The sequence below is a fragment of the Coregonus clupeaformis genome, chromosome 7, assembly GCF_020615455.1.
Source record: "Coregonus clupeaformis isolate EN_2021a chromosome 7, ASM2061545v1, whole genome shotgun sequence".
In the NCBI taxonomy this organism is placed as follows: domain Eukaryota; kingdom Metazoa; phylum Chordata; class Actinopteri; order Salmoniformes; family Salmonidae; genus Coregonus; species Coregonus clupeaformis.
In genome coordinates this window covers 24,756,252-24,779,443 of record NC_059198.1, presented here as the reverse complement: position 1 = coordinate 24,779,443, position 23,192 = coordinate 24,756,252, and the positions used below count along the sequence as shown (strand labels likewise).

The 23,192-nt window shown below is 43.0% G+C and overlaps 1 protein-coding gene across 1 annotated transcript; it reads right to left on the bottom strand.

Annotated features, from left to right (window-relative positions):
* Positions 1-2,330: 2,330 nt before the first annotated feature.
* LOC121569433 (mucolipin-1-like) lies at positions 2,331-23,170 on the bottom strand. The gene is made up of 14 exons (XM_045221260.1): positions 22,615-23,170; positions 15,323-15,558; positions 15,059-15,220; positions 14,735-14,891; positions 14,203-14,287; positions 13,845-13,941; positions 13,159-13,258; positions 12,887-12,993; positions 5,355-5,504; positions 5,118-5,219; positions 4,845-4,967; positions 4,518-4,724; positions 4,107-4,271; positions 2,331-4,018 (listed from the first exon to the last, which is right to left on the bottom strand). The coding sequence occupies exons 1-13, from the start codon at positions 22,652-22,654 to the stop codon at positions 4,146-4,148; spliced, it is 1,692 nt and encodes a 563-aa protein (XP_045077195.1). The 5' UTR covers positions 22,655-23,170; the 3' UTR covers positions 2,331-4,018; positions 4,107-4,145.
* Positions 23,171-23,192: the final 22 nt, after the last annotated feature.

The window sequence follows — 23,192 nt, the reverse complement described above, 5'->3', positions numbered from 1 at the left end:
AGTTGCTCAATGGTGCGCTGACCTGTGTGGTTGTGTCATGGCTACACTGTCAGTAGGCAATGTAAAGTAGCCTGGTGCTGCTACGCCTTTATTGATATGCTGAGATTGATATTGCTTGTTTTGTACTCTATCATGCAATAACCCCAACTCCCTACAGCTCTCCTCGCACTTCTCTCTCTCTCAAAATGATCAGCGAAGGTACACGCTCTGGCCCACACAATTAGTTACACAGGCTTCACTAACATGACTCTCATATATAACCCTGCTGTCAAACAGACCAAAACAGACTAGAAATGTAGTGAAGGAAATGTATTGTGGGGGAAGCAGAGAACTAGGAACATAGCAAAAACACTAAACAGAGGTAGCCCACACACACAAGAACTACCACACACATCTTTACCACACACAGTAAAGAGAGGGAGAGGAAAAACAGAAAGGCAAGGAAAAGAGGGTGGGAGTTTGGGGGTGCTATACTAGTGTCGGCCTGCCAGTGATGGACGTATTGGCTTGGTGAAACAGGCACAACAAAGAGAGGAAGTTTTTTCCACACAGGCTGTGGTGCGCTGCAGTGGAGACAGGAAGGGGCAGGGCAGTGTACTCGCCACCCAGTTCCCCTGTTATTTATCTCATTGTTGTTTCCCCCTGGCCAGCAGCCCAGATGGGGCAACGCAGCACAAAAGGACTGGCGCACACTCAGTCAAGCAAAGCCAAGCCTCTGGATGTTGTTGTGTTAACTTTGACAAGGAATACACACAAACATACTAACACTTGCGCACAGACACACAGAGTGACACACATACAAGCTTGAGTGCTGTAACACAGGCTGTTCTCATATCAGTCAAATCACACAAAGGAGGAAACAGGTGTTGTGCAAAAACAAAAAACAAAAGATGGAGACACACCCATCTTATCAGACATAGTCAATATCCTCAAAGGAGATTCACAGACGTGTTTCTAGTCGAGAAATGGATTTCGAATACCTAGGATGTAAACATTACAACACGACACACAGTCCATGGTAGCCTGATCTTCATTACATGCCTCTGAATACCATGTTCACAAGTTGGCACACGCCAGCAGTGCACCGGCTTCTGTTGTGTGAGCATGGGCTCCCAGGAGAACAGAATGTGCCAACACAGCATATCATTGACACGCTGCATACTAACCCACTTGAAGAACACATGTAACACACATACAACACTGGCTATATACTTACATACTTCGACTACAGTCAATAATAACCTAATCTCATTGCGACATGCTGACTTGAACGTTTCTTATGTTAAAACAAAATGTCATAATAGAACATTTCAGATACAGCAATCTTTATCTTACATCTGCATTATGCACACAGCCTAGTAAAATCCACACACAGCTCACGTTATCACCTAGTTTCACTCTAAACACTAAAATAGAGGAGGCCTTGTGTCTCATGTGGCTAGCTTTAGAGGACTTTCTTTTTAATTGGTATTGTTACCCTGAAACCTGATGATGTCCAGGCAGGCCAGTTTCTGGTTGATGGGTTAGTGGGAGTGCTTCCCAGCCCTGGCTGGCTGTATCCTGCCGTTAATAATGCATGCTGCTACTAAGGGTATCGGACAGGGGCCCCTCTCCTCTATACCACTCAGACTAAGCTACATTAAGAGCACTGACCTGCACTGATCTTGATATATTTGTGTACTTTTCAATTATGTGCATTTATCTAAGCTCACATAGGCCATGTTATCTCCTTTCACTTATCTTTTGTTTTGAGATGTGCAAGTGTACTGGCGTGTGGTACATTTTGGCCCTTTAAAACAAGCTACTCTAAACTATTTCCCTCTCTCATCCCCTTCGTTTCTGTTTCCTCTTCTTTCTTTATGGCCTCTTAGACAGATATTGATTTCCTCTGACTGGCTGGCTGGTAGAGGTTGTGTAGAGTCAGACAAAAGGCACCTGTCTCCCTCTAGTGGTGCTATCATACCCCCACAGTCACAGGGGCACTGTACTGGGCAGGCCCTGGCATGAGGATGAGAACCAATGATCATCTGAACAAGCACAATTCACCATCAATCCATATACATAGAATCCACCAACATAGAAAACTGTCTTAAAGCAAGTTTGTCACATTACCCTTTAAAAGTTCATAACAGGTCGAGCACTCAACCACTCAACCGATATAATTGACAAAAGGAAATGGTTGTTCTGCCTCAGTGACTATGAAGAGGACTAAATGTAAATGTCCTTGACACGAGAGAGCAGAAAAGCTACATGTAATAACATGGACCACATCACCAGAAAATAGGACTCTGCTTGGTAGAAATAAACAGTACACTTTTCAATCGTTTTAATTGGAGGAGGTTTACTGGTATTCGATAGAGAGGTGGCACAGAAATGCAATGTACTGAACAAAAAGTGCATGAGACGAGAACGGCTTAAAAAAATTAAAACAAATCTGTACAAGCGAGATGCTCATCCAAAATGTAGATGTCGAGCAATTTGGCCATACTAAAATTATTAGTATCAGTCTAACCAACCCACAACATTTTGAAAAAAAGAGGTAAACCAATTAAATACATCAGAAATTATCACGTTAGCAGAGTATAAAACACATGTAGTTAAGAAATACAGTACTACTACACCCCTTACAAGTATTCTGCTGCTCCACTGTGCTGCATGCCATGAGACATTTAGCACCGCTTCAAGCTCTGTCATCACGACTCATCGTATATGGGTCCCTGATAACAATCTCAAGCAAGATAAATGTACTAAGTAAAAACATTCAAAGAATTGAAAAATGTACATATTTTCTGGTCGTCAACACATACAAAGATTATTTATTCAAGTAAACATGTCATGGAAAAACACACCTTCACCAGAAACAGTGCATTCTGGGTAGGCATCAATGATTTCTCTATTTGTCCTATCCTGACAACTCTTCCCTTCCTTTTGATCCCTTATGAATCTTGTGCATTGAGAGTCCTTTTTTCTCCTAATGAACGTCACTATGAGCTTTCATACTATGAAATTACATTATCACTTCAAAAGGTTTTTCAAACAAAACAGATCAAATATGATAATTCAGTCCCTTTCCTTCAGTGAATCATGATTTGGACCACATACTGGTTTGCAGAATTAATTTGCCCAGACAGATATTCAATAAATTAGCACTGAATTCAATATCACAATGTCAGACATATCTCATAAAATAAAGACTGAACCTCCCTTACTGGCCTTGTATTTTGGTGCAACAGTCATCCAACAAAATAATTCATAAGGGTGGTTTTAAAACAACATTTAGCATTGTTAAAAAAAATAATAATATAAAACCCACTATGGCTCTGTCTCGCAGTGCATTGATGTACAGGCCAGGGTCACCTGGCTCTTTACACCAAAGGCTTCATACGTATTGATGACTAACTATGGCTGCAGGTCCTGTCCTTGAACATGTAGTCATCCCATCCAGAGGAGGAGAAGGGAACAAAGGACCAAAGAGGAAAATAGGGAGTAGCCTTCAGTACATAATGGTGTGCATGTTTCAGCCTGTCTGTTAGTGTGTATCTGTCATAAACTTGATTCAGAGGACAATCATAACGTTCAGGGCCCCCAGGCACAGTAAATAACAATTAAACCATTGCCGTCCCTCAGTCATAGGGTCATGCAGACCCAATTCAACAAAGGCTTATCAACAATTTAAATCAAAACAATTGCACCATAAATAAACCAAAAAAAACTCCTATTTAGTAAGACATTTTCAGATATACGTTGTGCAAAATCAGTTTCCTCTCTGAAAGGACAGCTGTATTACAGTCATGAATTAGCTAGCAGAATGTGCTAGCCATACGAATGTAACTTGTTAACTATAAAAACCCAATGAACTGGCATTTTAAATATTCATGTGCGATCTACAGCAGTTAGTAACATGTAGGTTGTACTGTACCAGTCTATGTGAATTTAAATGCACTGGCGCGCCACATCCTACAGAGGACAGTGTAGTCCAAGGTCAGATCACCCGGAAGACATCCTCCCACTGGTGGATCTGAAATATAGAGACAAATTACCAATCTATATCAATGGAATGGAGATTACTTCAAAGACAAAAACATCAAACCCTGAATGACACACACATGAACATAGTCCATCTCTCCTCTTTTCTCTCCTCCTCATCAGTCACAGAAGAATGAACAAGAGGATGCCTCTGGGCCACGGAACTTTCCAGAGCAAGGTGTATCAGTACACTCTGCTATGAATGCATGCAGGTCTGTGATGTGCATCGGCTCCTGGGTTTGGACCTGTAGAGAGACAAACAGAGTGCTTCGATGAAACTACTGTAAAGAATCTTCTTCCATCCTACTTTCTGTACATTGCACCATTTTCTCCATATGGCACTTATCAACACTCCATCTTTTATTTCAATGTCCCTAAAATCATGTCTCCTGCATTTCTCCATTCACTCATTCCACCCACCATCACACATCCTCCCCTTCTATCACCCCCCTCATCCTTTATCCCTCCCGCTCCCCTCCCTTCCACAGTACCATGATGGCATCGTAGGCTCCGGTGATGAGGGCGATGAAGAGAGAGAGCACCATGTAGATGAAGAGGGAGATGAAGGTGTAGAGGTAGACCTGGCTGAACACCCACACCAGCGTGCTGCTCTTCTGCATTTCAGCAAACGTCACAAACATATCGTCCCCGTTGATCAGAGAAAACAGGCACTCTGACACCATGGACAGAGAGCGGAACTGTGGGGACAGAGAGGAGGATGAGTTGGTATATTAGAACAAGTTTATTTGTGATATATTTGTATTATTCATTAACAATACACAAATATATATGTATATGTCCTGTCCATGACCAAATACCTTGGTATGGTAGGGCCCCAGCACGATCCAGCCACAGAAGCAGTAACCCAGGTATATGGCAGCTACACAGAGGCAGAAGCGGATTACATTAGGGAAGGCAGCCCGCAGCGTCACAATCAGGATCTGAGAGTGAGGGAAAGAGAAAACGTAAGACTAAATTACACATGGAAAAAGAAAAAGAGGTGGGAAGTGATGCAAAACCTCCTCAGAAAGCCATTCAACTTAAATGTCAATGTGTGCATTTTTGTGTGACAGATTATGTGCGTCACTCACGTTGTACTTCTGGAAGAAACTGAGGTAGCGGAGGACTCCCACCCACACCAGCAGAGTGGAGGTACCAAGCAGAATCCCACACACATCATACAACGACATGTTCTGAAGGACATAGTCAAAGTAATTATTTGTATTAATAATTACATTATTTGCTCTCTGACTAATTCTAAGGGTGGGGGGGACTGGCGCAGGCCTGGAAAGATATAAAACTAAAAGCAATGCATTGTTCTGTATTACCTTGGACTCTATGCCAATCTTGATGAAGCTGCCGGTGATGGTGAGCAGGTCACTGATGATGAGCAGGATGAACCAGCCATTAATGAACTCCATCCTGTCTGCCCAGCACACACTGTGATTCAGCCTGTGTCTGAAAAACTGGACATACTCCTGTCAGACAAACACAAAGAGACAGATCAGACAAATGAACAGAATAAACCAGCGGTTCCCAAACTAGGGGTCGCAACCCTATGTGGGGTTGCCTGATATGAAAATGGGGTCTCGGGAGAATTTCCAAAATCCTGGTAAAAATGTTTTCTTTATTTTTACTATTTTATACATTGTAGAATAATAGTGAAGACATCAAAACTATGAAATAACACATATGGAATCATGTAGTAACCAAATAAGTGTTAACCAAATCAAAATATATTTTAGATTTGGCATTCTCAACCGGCTTCATGAGGTAGTCACCTAGAATGCATTTCAATTAACCGGTGTACCTTGTTAAAAGTTCACATGCGGAATTTATTTCCTTCTTAATGCGTTTGAGCCAATCAGTTGTGTTGTGACAAGGTGGTGGGGGGGGGGTAATACAGAAGATAGCCCTATTTGGTAAAAGACCAAGTCCATATTATGGCAAGAACAGCAAAGAGAAACGACAGTCCATCATTACTTTAAGACATCAAGCGCAATGATGAAACTAGCTCTCATGAGGACCGACACAGGAAAGGAAGACCCAGAGTTACTTCTGCTGCAGAGGATAAGTTCATTAGAGTTAACTGCACCTCAGACACATCTCAACATCAACTGTTCACAGGAGACTGCATGAATCAGGCCTTCATGGTCGAATTGCTGCAAAGAAACCACTACTAAAAGGACACCAATAAGAAGAAGAGACCTGCTTGGGCCAAGAAACACAAGCAATGGACATTAGACCGGTGGAAATCTGTCCTCAAATTTGAGATTTTTGGTTCCAACCGCTGTGTCTTTGTGAGACGCAGAGTAGGTGAACGTATGATTTCCGCATGTGTAGTTCCAACCGTGAAGCATGGAGGAGGTGTGATGGTGCTTCGCTGGTGACACTGTCTGTGATTCATTTAGAATTCAAGGCACACTTAACCAGCATGGCTACCACAGCATTCTGCAGCGATACGCCATCCCATCTGGTTTGCGCTTAGTGGGACTATCATTTGTTTTTCAACAGGACAATGACCCAAAACACACCACCAGGCTGTGTAAGGGCTATTTTACCAAGAAGGAGTGATGGAGTGCTGCATCAGATGACCTGGCCTCCACAATCACCCGACCTCAACCCAATTGAGATGGTTTGGGATGAGTTGTACTGCAGAGTGAAGGAAAAGCAGCCAACAAGTGCTCAGCATATGTGGGAACTCCTTCAAGACTGCTGGAAAAGCATTCCAGGTGATGCTGGTTGAGAGAATGCCAAGAGTGTGCAAAGCTGTCATCAAGGCAAAGGGTGGCTACTTTGTTTAACACTTTTTGGGTTACTACATGATTTCATATGTGTTATTTCATAGTTTTGATGTCTTCACTATTATTCTACAATGTAGAAAATAGTAAAAATAAAGAAAAACCCTTGAATGAGTAGGTATACAGTGCTATGAAAAAGTATTTGCCCCCTTTCTAATTTTCTCTACTTTTGCATATTTGTGATACTGAATGTTATCAGATCTTCAACCAAAACCTAATATTAGATAAAGGGAACATAAGTGAACAAATAACACAACAATTACATATTTATTTCATAAACAAAGTTATGCAACACCCAATTCCCCTGTGTGAAAAAGTAATTGCCCCCTTACACTCAATAACTGGTTGTGCCACCTTTAGCTGCAATGACTCCAACCAAATGCTTCCTGTAGTTGTTGATCAGTCTCTCATGTCGCTGTGGAGGAATTTTGGCCCACTCTTCCACGCAGAACTGCTCGTTTCAAGTCCTGCCACAACATCTCAATTGGGATTAGGTGCGGACTTTTACTAGGCTATTCCAAAACTTCCAATTTGTTGCTTTTTAGCAATTTTCATGTAGACTTGATTGTGTGTTTTGGATCATTGTCTTGCTGCATGACCCAGCTGCGCTTCAGCTTCACAGACGGATGGTCTGACATTCTCCATTAGAATTCTCTGATACAGAGCAGAATTCATGGTTCCTTCTATTAAGGCAAGTCGTCCAGGTCCTGAGGCAGTAAAGCATCCCCAAACCATTACACCACCACCACCATGCTTGACCTTTGGTATGATGTTCTTACTGTGGAATGCAGAGTTTGGTTTTCGCTAGGCATTACTGGAACCATGTCATCCAAAAGGTTCTGTCCATAGAACGTTCTTCCAAGAGTCTTGATGATCATCCAGGTGCTTTTTGGCAAACTTGAGTCAACTTTCTGGACGAGATGGGTCCAATTATGCCTGGCGAAAACCAAACACTGCATTCCACAGTAAGAACATCATATCAAAGGTCAAGCATGGTGGTGGTGGTGTGATGGTTTGGGGATGCTTTTTCACACAGGGGAATTGGGTGTTGCATAACTTTGTTTATGAAATAAATATGTAATTGTTGTGTTATTTGTTCACTTATGTTCCCTTTATCTAATATTAGGTTTTGGTTGAAGATCTGATAACATTCAGTATCACAAATATGCAAAAGTAGAGAAAATTAGAAAGGGGGTAAATACATTTTTTCATAGCACTGTATATTACCATCTTTGTCTCTCAAAATCATTATAAGGTGGTTAACATAAAAAATCTAAATGAAAATTATTCAAATCTAAAAGTTAAAATTTGACCAGAGAGCGACCTTAGGTTGTGGGAAAAGGCTGCACTTGACCGTTGCACTTGAATCATTCCCACGGTGAACGGCTAAGCCCGCTACGCTATGAAACAACACACTATTGCAGAGACTGATATTACCAGCCGCAATTGATGAGGTGAAAACAAAATGTGGGGCGACAGAGGCACAGAAACACACATCAATACCTTTGTCTGATAACACTGAAATTAAGAATTGATGTTATAGCTAGCAGTCAAGAGTAAACTGACAATGACTAAAAAACTCCACCTTATGTGTGCTGGCTATACTGACGAAAAAGAGATCCCATGGGATCGAATGGTGGGCTTTTGCCACAGATGAGGCTCCATCTATGGCAGGATGGCGGGCAGGCCTCTGCACTTTAGTTATGAATGTGTCTCCCTCTGCCATATGGCTGCATTGTATGATACACCCACTGAGCTATAATGGATACACCAAGAGCAACTGGCGGCAAAAGAGCTGAGCGCAGAACTCGGATATATGCAGCAGGTAACTTCGATTGTAAACTATATCGCGCACGCCCGTTCGCAAAACTATGTGGAGATATGGGATCAGAGCAATGTTCTATTTCACACCAAGGCTTGGTGGTTATCGAGGGGGAGTGTTGTAAATATTTTTTTAATTGAGAAAGGAACTGTTGTCATTCGTAATGGATGTAAAAAACAGACTTTGTTGAATTTGTGTAATGAAAAGAAAATGTGTCTCCTTGCCTATGTAACATACATATTTGGGAAACTGAACAATCTGGACGCAAGCATGCAGGGGAAATACCCCCCCAAAAATCTACAGATGAGTGACCGAATCAGCGAAATCCGTTTGACTGTGATCCTGGCTCAGTTGACATGCCGGTAAGTGAAATCGAACAGCTGATCGAGCGGTCATGTGATCGAATGCTGCAGACAACGAATTCATGGGTCACTATGGAGGAGTTTTGGGTACTAACTCAAAGGGACTCATGGTACGCTGATTCAGTGCTCTCGTCTGCATTAAAAATAAATATCGATCCAGGTTGGATGTAACAGGAGAGATGAGGTGTGCACTGTCGACCACGCCCCCTGACTTTGAGAAGGTCCGACTCAACATGCATCAAGCACACCCATCTCATTAGTGGTGGTGAGATAAGAGAAAATATGTCAGACTAATTTGCAATTGACACTCATAGCCCCACCTTAAAAGTATAAGATGGTGAGTTGAGAATACAATCAGAAATACTGTTAGAATTTTTTGCAATTGACTGCCATAGCCCCAATTAAAAAACTAAAGGTTGGCTGTTAATTACATACTTTATTTCCCACATACAGTGAGGGAAAAAAGTATTTGATCCCCTGCTGATTTTGTACGTTTGCCCACTGACAAATAAATGATCAGTCTATAATTTTAATGGTAGGTTTATTTGAACAGTGAGAGACAGAATAACAACAAAAAAATCCAGAAAAACGCATGTCAAAAACGTTATAAATTGATTTGCATTTTAATGAGGGAAATAAGTATTTGACCCCCTCTCAATCAGAATGATTTCTGGCTCCCAGGTGTCTTTTATACAGGTAATGAGCTGAGATTAGGAGCACACTCTTAAAGGGAGTGCTTCTAATCTCAGTTTGTTACCTGTATAAAATGCCATACAACACTCCTTTAGTAGCCTCCAACTGCTCTTAAACACTAGTAAAACTAAATGCATGCTTTTCAATCGAACGCTGCTGGCACCCGCCCACCCGACTAGAATCACCACTCTTGACGGGTCTGACCTAGAGTATGTGGACAACTACAAATACCTAGGTGTCTGGTTAGACTGTAAACTCTCCTTCCAGACTCACATAAAGAATCTCCAATCCAAAGTTAAATCTAGAATCGGCTTCCTATTTCGCAACAAAGCCTCCTTCACTCATGCTGCCAAACATGCCCTCGTAAAACTGACTATCCTACCGATCCTTGACTTCGGCGATGTCATTTACAAAATAGCCTCCAACACTCTACTCAGCAAATTGGATGTAGTCTATCACAGTGCCATCCGTTTTGTCTCCAAAGCCCCATACGCTACCCACCACTGTGACCTGTATGCTCTTGTTGGCTGGTCCTCACTACATGTTCGTCGTCAAACCCACTGGCTCCAGGCCATCTATAAATCACTTCTAGGCAAATCCCCGCCTTATCTTAGCTCATTGGTCACCATAGCAGCACCCACCCGTAGTCTGCGCTCCAGCAGGTATATCTCACTGGTCATTCCCAAAGCCAACACCTCCTTTGGCCGCCATTCCTTCCAGTTCTCTGCTGCCAATGACTGGAACGAATTGCAAAAATCTCTGAAGCTGGAGACTCTTATCTCCCTCACTAACTTTAAGCATCAGTTGTCAGAGCACCTTACCGATCACTGCACCTGTACACAGCCCATCTGAAATTAGCCCACCCAACTACCTCATCCCTATATTGTTATTTATTTTGCTATTTTGCACCCCAGTATCTCTATTTGCACATAATCTCTTGCACATCTAGCATTCCAGTGTTAATACTATTGTAATTATTTTGCACTATAGCCTATTTATTGCCTTACCTCCATAACTTGCTACATTTGCACACACTGTATATATATTTTCTGTTGTATTCTTGACTTTATGTTTTTTACCCCATATGTAACTCTGTGTTGTTTTTATCGCACTGCTTTCCTTTATCTTTGTCACGGTTTCGGCCGAGGCTGCTCCTCCTCCTGGTTCGGGCAGGCTTCGGCGGTCGTCGTCCCCGGAGTACTAGCTGCCACCGATCTATGTTTCATGTTCGTTTGGTTTTGTCTTGATGTTGTACACCTGTGTCTTGTTAGTCCTCGTTAGTGTCCTATTTAGTTCTCGTTGTGTGTGTTTGTCTTTGTGTGTGATTGCTCTTCTGTTTTGTGTTGGAGCTACGTACTTCCCTCCAGTGTTTTGGAGAGGTTTTTCGCACATGTTAGTGCGCCGTTTGTTTGACGCCTGTGTGCGCCGTTATTTCGCCTTCGGGCTTATTGTGCTTATTTTCTACGTGAATATTGCACTAAAGTCTTTTGGACTGAGCTTCTGCGTCCTGCGCTTGATTCATGCACCACACCCACCTTCAGCACCCCTTGACAATCTTGGCCAGGTCGCAGTTGTAAATGAGAACTTGTTCTCAACTGGCTTACCTGGTTAAATAAAGGTGAAATAAAAAAATAAAATAAAAATAAACACCTGTCCACAGAAGCAATCAATCAATCAGATTCCAAACTCTCCACCATGGCCAAGACCAAAGAGCTCTCCAAGGATGTCAGGGACAAGATTGTAGACCTACACAAGGCTGGAATGGGCTACAAGACCATCGCCAAGCAGTTTGGTGAGAAGGTGACAACAGTTGGTGCGATTATTCGCAAATGGAAGAAACACAAAATAACTGTCAATCTCCCTCGGCCAGAGCTCCATGCAAGATCTCACCTCGTGGAGTTGCAATGATCATGAGAATGGTGAGGAATCAACCCAGAACTACACGGGAGGATCTTGTCAATGATCTCAAGGCAGCTGGGACCATAGTCACCAAGAAAACAATTGGTAACACACTACGCTGTGAACGACTGAAATCCTGCAGCGCCCGCAAGGTCCCCCTGCTCAAGAAAGCACATATACATGCCCGTCTGAAGTTTTCCAATGAACATCTGAATGATTCAGAGGAGAACTGGGTGAAAGTGTTGTGGTCAGATGAGACCAAAATCGAGCTCTTTGGCATCAACTCAACTCGCCGTGTTTGGAGGAGGAGGAATGCTGCCTATGACCCCAAGAACACCATCCCCACCATCAAACATGGAGGTGGAAACATTATGCTTTGGGGGTGTTTTTCTGCTAAGGGGACAGGACAACTTCACCGCATCAAAGGGACGATGGACGGGGCCATGTACCGTCAAATCTTGGGTGAGAACCTCCTTCCCTCAGCCAGGGCATTGAAAATGGGTCGTGCATGGGTATTCCAGCATGACAATGACCCAAAACACACGGCCAAGGCAACAAAGGAGTGGCTCAAGAAAATCTGTGGAGGAAGCTGAAGGTTTGAGTTGCCAAACGTCAGCTTTGAAACCTTAATGACTTGGAGAAGATCTGCAAAGAGGAGTGGGACACAATCCCTCCTGAGATGTGTGCAAACCTGGTGGCCAACTACAAGAAACGTCTGACCAAGTACTAAGTCATGTTTTGCAGAGGGGTGAAATACTTATTTCCCTCATTAAAATGCAAATCAATTTATAAAAAAATTTCTGGATTTTTTTGTTATTATGCTGTCTCTCACTGTTCAAATAAACCAACCATTAAAATTATAGACTGATCATTTCTTTGTCAGTGGGCAAACGTACAAAATCAGCAGGGGATCAAATACTTTTTTCCCTCACTGTAGTTGGGGTCGCAAGAATTTTCAGATGTCAAAATGGGTTTGTGGGCCAAAAATGTTTGGGAACCCGTGGAATAAACAGAGAGGAAGTGCTGAGAAGTATTTCTGTCTGTAATAAAGCCCTTTTGTGGGGGAAATACTCATTCCGATTGGCTGGGCCTGGCTCCCCAGAGGGTGTGCCTGGCTCCCAAGTGGGTGGGCCTATGAATGAATGAATTTATTTCAATTGACTGATTTCCTTCTATGAACTATAACTCACTAAAATCTTTGAAATTGTTGCATTTATATTTTTGTTCAGTATAATTACAATGTAACAACATTTTTGACTTTTGGGGCTCAGCCTTGGTCTTACATGTTGTAGGATGACGCCTCTGAGGATGGAGCGACCACACAGCAGCAGGGACAGCAGACACACTATGGCCACCAGCACGTCAAAAGCCTCCCGTGCATAGTTCTCTGCTATGGGAGGAAGAAGAGAGGAGGGGTGTTTGAATGAATTAAGTCAGGGAGTGAAAGGAAGGAAGAGGCAAACGGCTAGTAAGGAACAGCAGGAAAGAAGTGAATCAATCTCAAGCTTTACCTCCCAATCAAAACGTCAGTACCCCCCATCCCTCCCTCTCTCACCATGTCCCCACAAGTTGGGGTCTTTGCACTTCTTGATGGAAGCATGGTTGAGCAGACTGATCTTCAATCTGCCGCTGTGAGCCTTGTTATCCAGGACAACCTGACAGCAGCCACAATACACACTGTAAACGTAGCTACACAAATCCTGGCTTTATAACAGCTGTCTAAGATACAGTGGACTGTATGGGGCTGCAGTGATCCCCTAGGATTTTTTCAGCAGCGGTGGCAAAGTTGGGCGAGGGGTTGTGGCGTGCTAGTGGGCATAGCCAATGGCACGGTTTTATTGGCCCTGCTCTTGGCCGCTGAGACAATGTTGCTGTTTTAAAGCTAATTTCCTGCAATTCTACACATTATGTCATGGCTTATGCCGTGTTCTTATGCTATCTGAATGACTCAAAAATTATAACAAAATCAATGGGGGCCCCATGCCATGACTTTTATTTTGGTGTTTGTTAGTTCTCAAAGATGATCTTATTTTAAAATATATTGTGCCAATATATATTTTCTACATACGTTATATCTGTATTTAGTCGCTTAAGTTTACACTGAAAACGCTTTACTATCCCACATTTTTGTATTTAATTTGTTGTTTTTATCATTTAATCTTTTTTGCAGTGGCAACCACAATTTAAATGCATATAGGGGAAAGACTGGACTGTTCAGGGGAAATTGGTAGGTCATCTCACCATGATAGCAAAGGTGTAGCAGTCTGGGATTTCATTGTTGATGATGGTCTGGATGTTTATGGCCTTCAGCTGGAACTGAATGGTCACATTGATTAGCCTGGAGACCAAGAAGAAGAAGAAGAAGAAGAGAGACAAGATCCAGTAAGAGGAATGTATGCATGTAATCTCAATAGAGAAGTGATGTTACCTAGTAATGTTCTATCTATGTTGATATGCAATGCTGAAATGACTCGAGTGACATTAGCATAAGAAAGGACTGACAAAATTACAAAAATGGGATTCAAAACCCCATGAGGAATTGCATGCAAGAATAAAAGGGGGAGAGGGAGCGAGGGAGACCATTGTGTGGGTGTCTCACTTGTGAAACTGGAGAGTGAAGTTCTTGTAGTCACTGTAATCAGGAGGAGAAGGAGGGTTTGGTAGTGGGTCAACACCAACGCAATCTGAAAAGGACAGAAGGATGGAGTAAGAGGAAGTTGCGAGAGAGGAACAAAAACCCAGAAGATTTTAATTTCCAGAACCATATACACTGAGTACACCAAACATTAGGAAGACCTTTCTAATATTGAGTTGCACCGCCCCCCCATTTGGCCAGCTCTCCAACTATTATTTTGCTGATGGTAGTGGAAATAGCACTTATATGGTTAGTGCTTTTTATGGACAGGATCTATTCTCAGCACTGAAAGTAGGGCACAGTTAGAGGGCAACTCTTGACATATGTGGAGCTTTGACTCATTAACAGTCACTTCCTTATGGGCCAAAGAGAACTGGCAGTGGATTAAAAAAAAACCCAAGACTGACAGATTTTGATGTGAAATATATGGAGGGGGAATTTGATAGACAACTTAATAAACAGAAGGGGGAAAAAAAGGAGAATGCGGCCAGGGTACCGGTGATAACTTGGGGGTCGATGTCAAAGGTGTCTTTGATGGGGTCGATGATGCCCCTCTTGTAGTACCGCTGGCATAGAGAGAGGGCGCTCCCATTCACACCCTCACCCCACACATATGCATACCGCCCCACTGATGTCTGTGGTAGAGCCAGGTACTGAGGAAAATAAAATATGAATGGAATAGGTAACATACAGTTATACTAATAGCAAAACATAATATAGACAGACAATGAAGACAAAAAATAATTTAAAAACACAACAATAACATAAGGCATTACAGAGAGCAAAATGAGAGGGTTGAGAAGTACTGAGATACTAGTACCTGATCTATAGCATAATAAATATGGCTATAGAGTTCACTCTGTGTGTGGATTGCCATTGAAGAGCCATCCCGGTAGTCTTTAAGGAAAAGGTGTTTGAAGGATGCTGTGTTCTCTTCCTTGAATGTCACCACCATCTGGTTACTCAAGCCAAACAGGACTAACTAGAGAAGGGAGTGACAGGGGATTAAAGGTTAAAACAATCATCAAAATCAACTGAGAAGCCCCATCATGAATACCAACTCTTCAGTTCAGTAAAGACCCACCTGTACAGTGACGATGAGGATCTTGAGCAGCTGCAGGACCAGTTTAAAGGGCTTGCGGCCCTTGGCGTGATACTTGTCACAGGGGCTCATGAAGAAGTACTTGAGCTTCCTCCGCAGTGCCTCCTCCTCCTGCTGTTGCCGGAGCTCTGAGCCTACCAGACTGGTGAGCCGGGGGTTCCCGCCACTGAGGTCATGGGAGCTGTAGCTGCTCACAGGTGAGAACAGCTCATCCTTCTCTGAGAGAGAATTAATGACAGACATGGGTTCCTACATACAACATAGGGAAGGTATATCTGAAAAGGGCATTCATCAGCTTGATATTGCTGCTGAAAAATAGTAAGTGGGAAAGTGATGTGGTATTATAATTTTACTATAAACGACATAATTCAAGCATGCATTGGATCAGTAGGTATGATATAGCCCATTCAATAGAAAAGTATTTAGACCCCTTGACTATTTCCACATTGTTACGTTACAGTCTTATTCTAAAATTGATTAAATTGTTTTTTCCCCCTCAATCTACATACAATAACCCACTATGACAAAGCAAAATCAGGTTTTTAGACATTTTTGCAAATGTATTAAAAATAAACAACTGAAATATCACATTTACATAAGTATTCAGACCCTTTACTCAGTACTTTGTTGAAGCACCTTTGGCAGCGATTACAGCCTCGAGTCTTCTTTGGTATGACGCTACAAGCTTGGCACACCTGTATTTGGGGAGTTTCTCCCATTCTTCTCTGCAGATCCTCTCAAGCGCTGTCAGGTTGGATGGGGAGCGTCGCTGCAAATCTATTTTCAGGTCTCTCCAGAGACGTTCGATCGGGTTCAAGTCCGGGCTCTGGCTGGGCCACTCAAGGACATTCAGAGACTTGTTCCGAAGCCACTCCTGCAATGTCTTGGCTGTGTGCTTAGGGTTGTTGTCCAGTTGGAAGGTGAACCTTGGCCCCAGTCTGAGGTCCAGAGCGCTCTGGAGCAGGTTTTCATCAAGGATCTCTCTGTACTTTGCTCCGTTCATCTTTCCCTCGATTATGACTAGTCTCCCAGTCCCTGCCACTAAACAACTTCCCCACAGCATGATGCTGCCACCACCATGCTTCACGGTAGGGATGGTGCCAGGTTTCCTCCAGACGTGACGCTTGGCATTCAGGCCGAAGAGTTTAATCTTGGTTTCATCAGATCAGAGAATCTTGTTTCTCATGGTCTGAGAGTCCTTTAGGTGCCTTTTGGAAAACTCCAAGCGGACTGTCATGTGCCTTTTACTGAGGAGTGGCTTCCGTCTGGCCACTCTACCATAAAGGCCTAATTGGTGGAGTGCTGCAGAGATGGTTGTCCTTCTGGAAGGTTCTCCCATCTCCACACAGTAACTCTGGAGCTCTGTCAGAGTGACCATCAAGTTCTTGGTCACCTCCCTGACCAAGGCCCTTCTACCCCAATTGCTCAGTTTGGCCGGGACGGCCAGCTCTAGGAAGAATCTTGGTGGTTCCAAACTTCTTCGATTTAAGAATGATGGAGGCCACTGTGTTTATGGGGACCTTCAATGCTGCAGAACTGTTTTGGTACCCTTCCCCAGATCTGTGCCTAGACACAATCCTGTCTCGGAGCTCTACAGAGGATTCCTTCGACCTCATGGCTTGGTTTTTGCTCTGACATGCACTGTCAACTGTGGGACCTTAGATAGACATGTCTGTGCCTTAAATCAATTTTAGAGTAAGGCTGTAACGTAACAAAATGTAGAAAAAGTCAAGGGGTCTGAATACTTTCCGAATGCACTGTACACACACACACGTCTATTCATGAAGATGTTTTCCTGCTGAGGACGGCCCCAGCTAACAATTCTAGGGAGAGAACGTTTTTGTAATGTTATCCGTAATGTTCCCCTAATGTTTGAGTGTCCAGTTTTCCATTAGTTAGGGGAACATTCTATGTTAGCAAAAACCTTCTGAGAACATTTTTTGCATGTTTTGGTGGGAGAATAGTCTATCAACGTCCCACCAAACATACACAGAACATGGTTGCCATGTTCTCAGAAAATAAGATCTTAATGTTCTAGACACATTTCATGAGAACATTGCAGGAACCTTCATGTGTCCAGTTTGAGGGGTTAGGAGGATATTCCATTAACGTCCCACCAAACATACACAGAACATGTTTGCAATGTTCTCAGAATATAAATTAATGTTCTATACACATTTCATGAGAATGTTGAAAGAACATCTCTGTGTATCAGTTGGCAAGACGTCGCCTAATGGTCCCCAGAAAAAAAAGCTTCATTACATATCACGCCTTGTTACTGTTGCCTAGTCAATCAAGGCCCTGATTGGTGAACCACTGATCAATTCATAGCTCTTTGTCTGTTGGCAAGGTTAGGGATACTCACACAGTGCTTTTAACATAGTGTTTTCAACTTACATATTTTACACACTTTGACATACATGATTACATTGTGCATGTTCATTTATACAGTCATTATTATTCAACATCTCCTCACCTGGGATTTGAACTCACAACCTCTTGGTTCACAGTACTCACCATGTCTGTGTCATGTATCGGTTAAATCTGACTATTCTCATCATTGATTTGATTTAGGCTTACTTATTTTGGCATTTTAAGGGCTTTCAGTATAGTTGTCTAATATTGGTGAGGCGTGTTAACCTGTTTCAATGATACTCCTGACTCTCTATGATCAATCAATGTTTTTCCTGAGTGTACTTTTAAACAGAGCTGAGATTGACCTCAAAGTGCATTCACCCAATTGCTTACAGCCTTACACCTATCAAGTTGTTTCAGATCTACACAAGTGCCTGGGGAGGAGGGGTTTCTTCTGGACAGAACAGGGCCCAACTATACTGTAGGTGCGTTGTAACTGTTGCCAAATAATGACATTAACATACACTGAGCATGAAAAACATTAGGAACACCTGCTCTTTCCATGACAGACTGACCAGGTGAAAGTTAGGATCCCTTGTTGATGTCACCTGTTAAATCCACTTCAAATTACTGTAGATGTAGGGGAGGAGACTGGATAAAGAAGGATCTTTAAGCCTTGAGATAATTGAGACATGGATTGTATATGTGTGCCATTCAGAGGGTGAATGGGCAAGACAAAATATTTAAGTGCCTTTGAATGGGGTATGGTAGTAGGTGCCAGGTGCACCGGTTTGAGTGTGTCAAGAACTGCAACACTGCTGGGTTTTTCCACGCTCAACAGTTTCCCGTGTGTATCAAGAATGGTCCACCACCCAAAGGACATCCAGTCAACTTGACACAACTGTGGGAAGCATTGGAGTCAACATGTGCCAGCATCCCTGTGGAACAATTGACACCTTGTAGAGTCCATGTCCCAACGAATTGAGGCTGCTCTGAGGGCAAAAGGGGGTGCAACTGAATATTAGGAAGGTGTTCCTAATGTTTTGTACACTCAGTGTATATTGCTAAGAATGAGAGAGTAGGGTGACTCTCCTAGCAGTTCTTGAACCCAGGCCTCCATTACCAATGACAAATGCCCCAACCACTGTCCCAATAATAATATCACTGCAACTCCCCTCCAAGTCTCCGACCACTACTTTGTATCCTTTTCCCTCTCCTCCAACACTACTCACTCTGCCCCTACTCCGATGGTAATGTGCCGTCGCAACCGTCGCTCTCTCTCTCCCGCTACTCTCTTCTCTTCCATCCTATCATCTCTTCCCTCTGCTAAATCCTTCTCCCTCCGATCTCCTGATTCTTCCTCCTCAACCCTCCTCTCCTCCCTTTCTGCATCTTTTGACTCTCTATGTCCCCTATCCTCCCGGCCGGCTCGGTCCTCCCCTCCTGCTCCGTGGCTTGACGACTCATTGCGAGCTCACAGAAGAGGGCTCCGGGCAGCCGAGCGGAAATGGAGGAAAACTAGACTCCCTGCGATCCTGTCATCTTTTCACTCCCTCCTCTCTGGATTCTCTTCCTCTGTTTCCGCTGCTAAGTCCACTTTCTACCACTCTAAATTCCAAGCATCTGCCTCTAACCCTAGGAAGCTCTTTGCCACCTTCTCCTCCCTGCTGAATCCCCCTCCTCCTCCCCCTCCCTCATCCCTCTCTGTGGATGACTTCATCAACCATTTTCAACACACACACACACACACAAAAAATAAAATAAAACATTTAATAATAATAATAATAATATTTACAAAAAAACACAAAAATAAATAAACAACAAAAATAAAAAATAAACTATATATATATATATATATATATATATATATAATTTTTTTTAATAAAAATTCTAAAAAAAAAAACAGATATACAAATTTGAAAGACATTTCTAAAATGAAAAAAAAATTATAGATATAAAAAAAATAAACAATAAATAATTATAATTATAATAGTAAAGTGGTTGTCCCACTGGCTATCATAAGGTGAATGCACCAATTTGTAAGTCGCTCTGGATAAGAGCGTCTGCTAAATGACGTAAATCTAAATGTTATTAAGTCAAATGACACCGCTGGTCCTGCTAACACTGCCCTACCCTATGCTTTGACTTCTTTCTCCCCTCTCTCTCCAGATGAAATCTTGTAACTTGTGACGGCTGGCCGCCCAACAACCTGCCCGCTTGACCCTATCCCCTCCTCTCTTCTCCAGACCATTTCCGGAGACCTTCTCCCTTACCTCACCTCACTCATCAACTCATCCTTGACCACTGGCCATGTCCCTACCGTCTTCAAGAGAGCGAGAGTTGCACCCCTCCTCAAAAAACCTACACTCGATCCCTCCGATGTCAACAACTACAGACCAGTATCCCTTCTTTCTTTTCTCTCCAAAACTCTTGAGCGTACCGTCTCTAGCCAACTCTCCTGCTATCTCTCTCAGAATGACCTTCTTGATCCAAACCAGTCAGGTTTCAAGACTGGTCATTCAACTGAGACTGCTCTTCTCTGTGTCACGGAGGCTCTCCGCACTGCTAAAGCTAACTCTCTCTCCTCTGCTCTTATCCTTCTAGACCTATCCGCTGCCTTTGATACTGTGAACCATCAGATCCTCCTCTCTGAGTTGGGCATCTCCGGCGCTGCTCACTCTTGGATTGCGTCCTACCTGACAGGTCGCTCCTACCAGGTGGCGTGGCGAGAATCTGTCTCCGCACCACGTGCTCTCACCACTGGTGTCCCCCAGGGCTCAGTTCTAGGCCCTCTCCTATTCTCTCTATACACCAAGTCACTTGGCTCTGTCATATCCTCACATGGTCTCTCCTATCATTGCTATGCAGACGACACACAATTAATTTTCTCCTTTCCCCCTTCTGATAACCAGGTGGCGAATCGCATCTCTGCATGTCTGGCAGACATATCAGTGTGGATATCGGATCACCACCTCAAGCTGAACCTCGGCAAGACGGAGCTGCTCTTCCTCCCGGGGAAGGACTGCCCTTCTCCATGATCTCGCCATCATGGTTGACAACTCCATTGTGTCCTCCTCCCAGAGTGCAAAGAACATTGGCGTGACCCTGGACAATACCCTTTCGTTCTCCGCTAACATCAAAGCAGTGACCCGATCCTGCAGGTTCATGCTCTACAACATTCTCAGAGTACGACCCTACCTTACACAGAAAGCGGCACAGGTCCTAAACCAGGCACTTGTCATCTCCCGTCTGGATTACTGCAACTCGCTGTTGGCTGGGCTCTCTGCCTGTGCCATTAAACCCCTTCAACTTATCCAGAACGCTGCAGCCCGTCTGGTGTTCAACCTTCCCAAGTTCTCTCATGTCACCCCGCTCCTCCGCACACTCCACTGGCTTCCAGTTGAGGCTCGCATCTACTACAATACCATGGTGCTTGCCTATGGAGCTGTGAGGGGAACGGCACCTCCTTACCTTCAGGCTCTGATCAGACCCTACACCCAAACAAGGGCACTACGTTCATCCACCTCTGGCCTGCTAGCTACCCTACCTCTACGGAAGCACAGTTCCCGCTCAGCCCAGTCAAAGCTATTCGCTGCTCTGGCACCCCAATGGTGGAACAAGCTCCCCCACAACGCCAGGACAGCGGAGTCACTGACCACCTTCCAGAGACACTTGAAACCCTACCTCTTTAAGGAATACCTGGAATAGTATAAAGTAATCCTTCTTCCCCCACCCCCCCATAAAAACAAAAAATAAAGGTGGTTGTCCCACTGGCTATCATAAGTTGAATGCACCAATTTGTAAGTCGCTCTGGATAAGAGCATCTGCTAAATTATGTAAATGTAAATGTAATGTGCTTAATGGGCCAATATAGTTAGGCCCTTTCCAGAAAACTATTGGCCTATCAGTCGATGTCCTGACAACTGATACACAGAAATGTTGTTGCAACGTTCCCATGAAACGCATCTAGAACATTAACTTATGTTCTGAGAACCAGGTTCTGTGTATGTTTGGTGGGACATTGATGGAATATTCTCCTAACCCTCAGAAAACTGGACACATTAATGTTTATGAAACGTGTCTAGAACATTAATATCTTAAATTCTGGAGAACATGGCAACCAAGTTCTATTTGACATTAAGGGGATGGTCTCTTGGAAACATTCCTTGCACATCCCAATGAAAAAGTTAGTTAATGGCCTAAAGAGACCATTAAGGGAACATTCTCTAAAGTTGTGGGAACGTCTGTTAGCTGGGGCGGTCCAAGGCTCTGACAGAGCCCTGAAGCTCTTTCTAAAAGCAAATAGGCCTTGCAAGGGATACAGTTTTGGAAACATATGGAACTTCACTTTCATATCAACAAATACTTTTCCATAAAAAAAAAAATCAATTAATACACCTTTATAGGGTTAGGGTTCCCACACGGACATATTTCCAAGTTACAGCGCTTGTTTACGGAAAACAGAGGCGACTACCTGTGCTAATTATCTATCTGCGTCTCCCAACACCTGTGTGGGAACAAGGACGCCACAAACGTGTTGTAACTGAAAAATACTATCGGCTGTTAAGTGTATATTTTGCATTTTTTTAATTATTTTGATGTGATATTAAAGTAGAGGGCTTAATGTTTCTAGAACCGTACCGCAAGAATCGATTCACGTTTAGATGGATTACTTGGCTGTTTTGGCTGCCAGAGTCAATTCGCTTCTGAAAAGAACATTTAGTATATTCTTGGGCTAGGTATGATACAGCAATGGAAGCATTATTGCCATACAATTAGCCTATTATCATCCTATTGCAATGCTGAGCACTCACAGATGACATGCAGCCTTCTCTTTTAACACTATACAACAAATACATTATCCTTATGAAAATAGTTATTTTATACACCTTTAGTTTAAATTGAAATACATTACCAACCTGTACCGTCTTGGATGCAGTTACAGTTCGATGATGCCATGGCGATGCTTTGCAGGACATTAATTCATAAGCATAAATACAATAATAAATTAATATAAATTATTGTTTAGGACTGTCCGAAAGCTAAACATTGAGGAAACAAATTACAAGAGAATATGGGCTCTGCCGACAATCACAAAGCCGCAGCGTCCAATGGTCACATGACAATCACCATGTGACATGTTGTCTGGAAAATTAATTGGTCTCAAAATATCTAATTCGTTATAGCGTTTGTAAGCCCCCATTGATAGTAAAATGATCAAAGCTAGGCTGCGTTCAGTGCATAAAAACGTAATAGAACGTTCAATTGAACGGAAACGGTGCCATACTGAACGACCAGTTGAAAAAGAGGGAGGGGTTGTGGGTTCAAAATGCATCCGCTGCCCTTTAAATATGTCACTTATTTCTTCAAGATACACTCCGGCACACCCACCGTACGGAGCAAATGTACGTCAAACTCTATTCAAGAACGTACAAGAAAGTTTAGGGAAAACGTGTAGATAATAGCGTCTGCAAAATGACTGAAATGTAAATGTTAA

Excerpts from the sequence above, each read along its gene's own strand:
- LOC121569433 (XM_045221260.1), bottom strand. The coding sequence starts at position 22,654 with ATGGCATCATCGAACTGTAACTGCATCCAAGACGGTACAG. Across the intron at positions 15,221-15,322 it reads TCCTCATCGTCACTGTACAG|TTAGTCCTGTTTGGCTTGAG; the intron begins GTGGGTCTTTAC and ends TCCCTTCTCTAG. Across the intron at positions 5,505-12,886 it reads GAGGCGTCATCCTACAACAT|GAGTATGTCCAGTTTTTCAG; the intron begins GTAAGACCAAGG and ends TTTGTCTGACAG.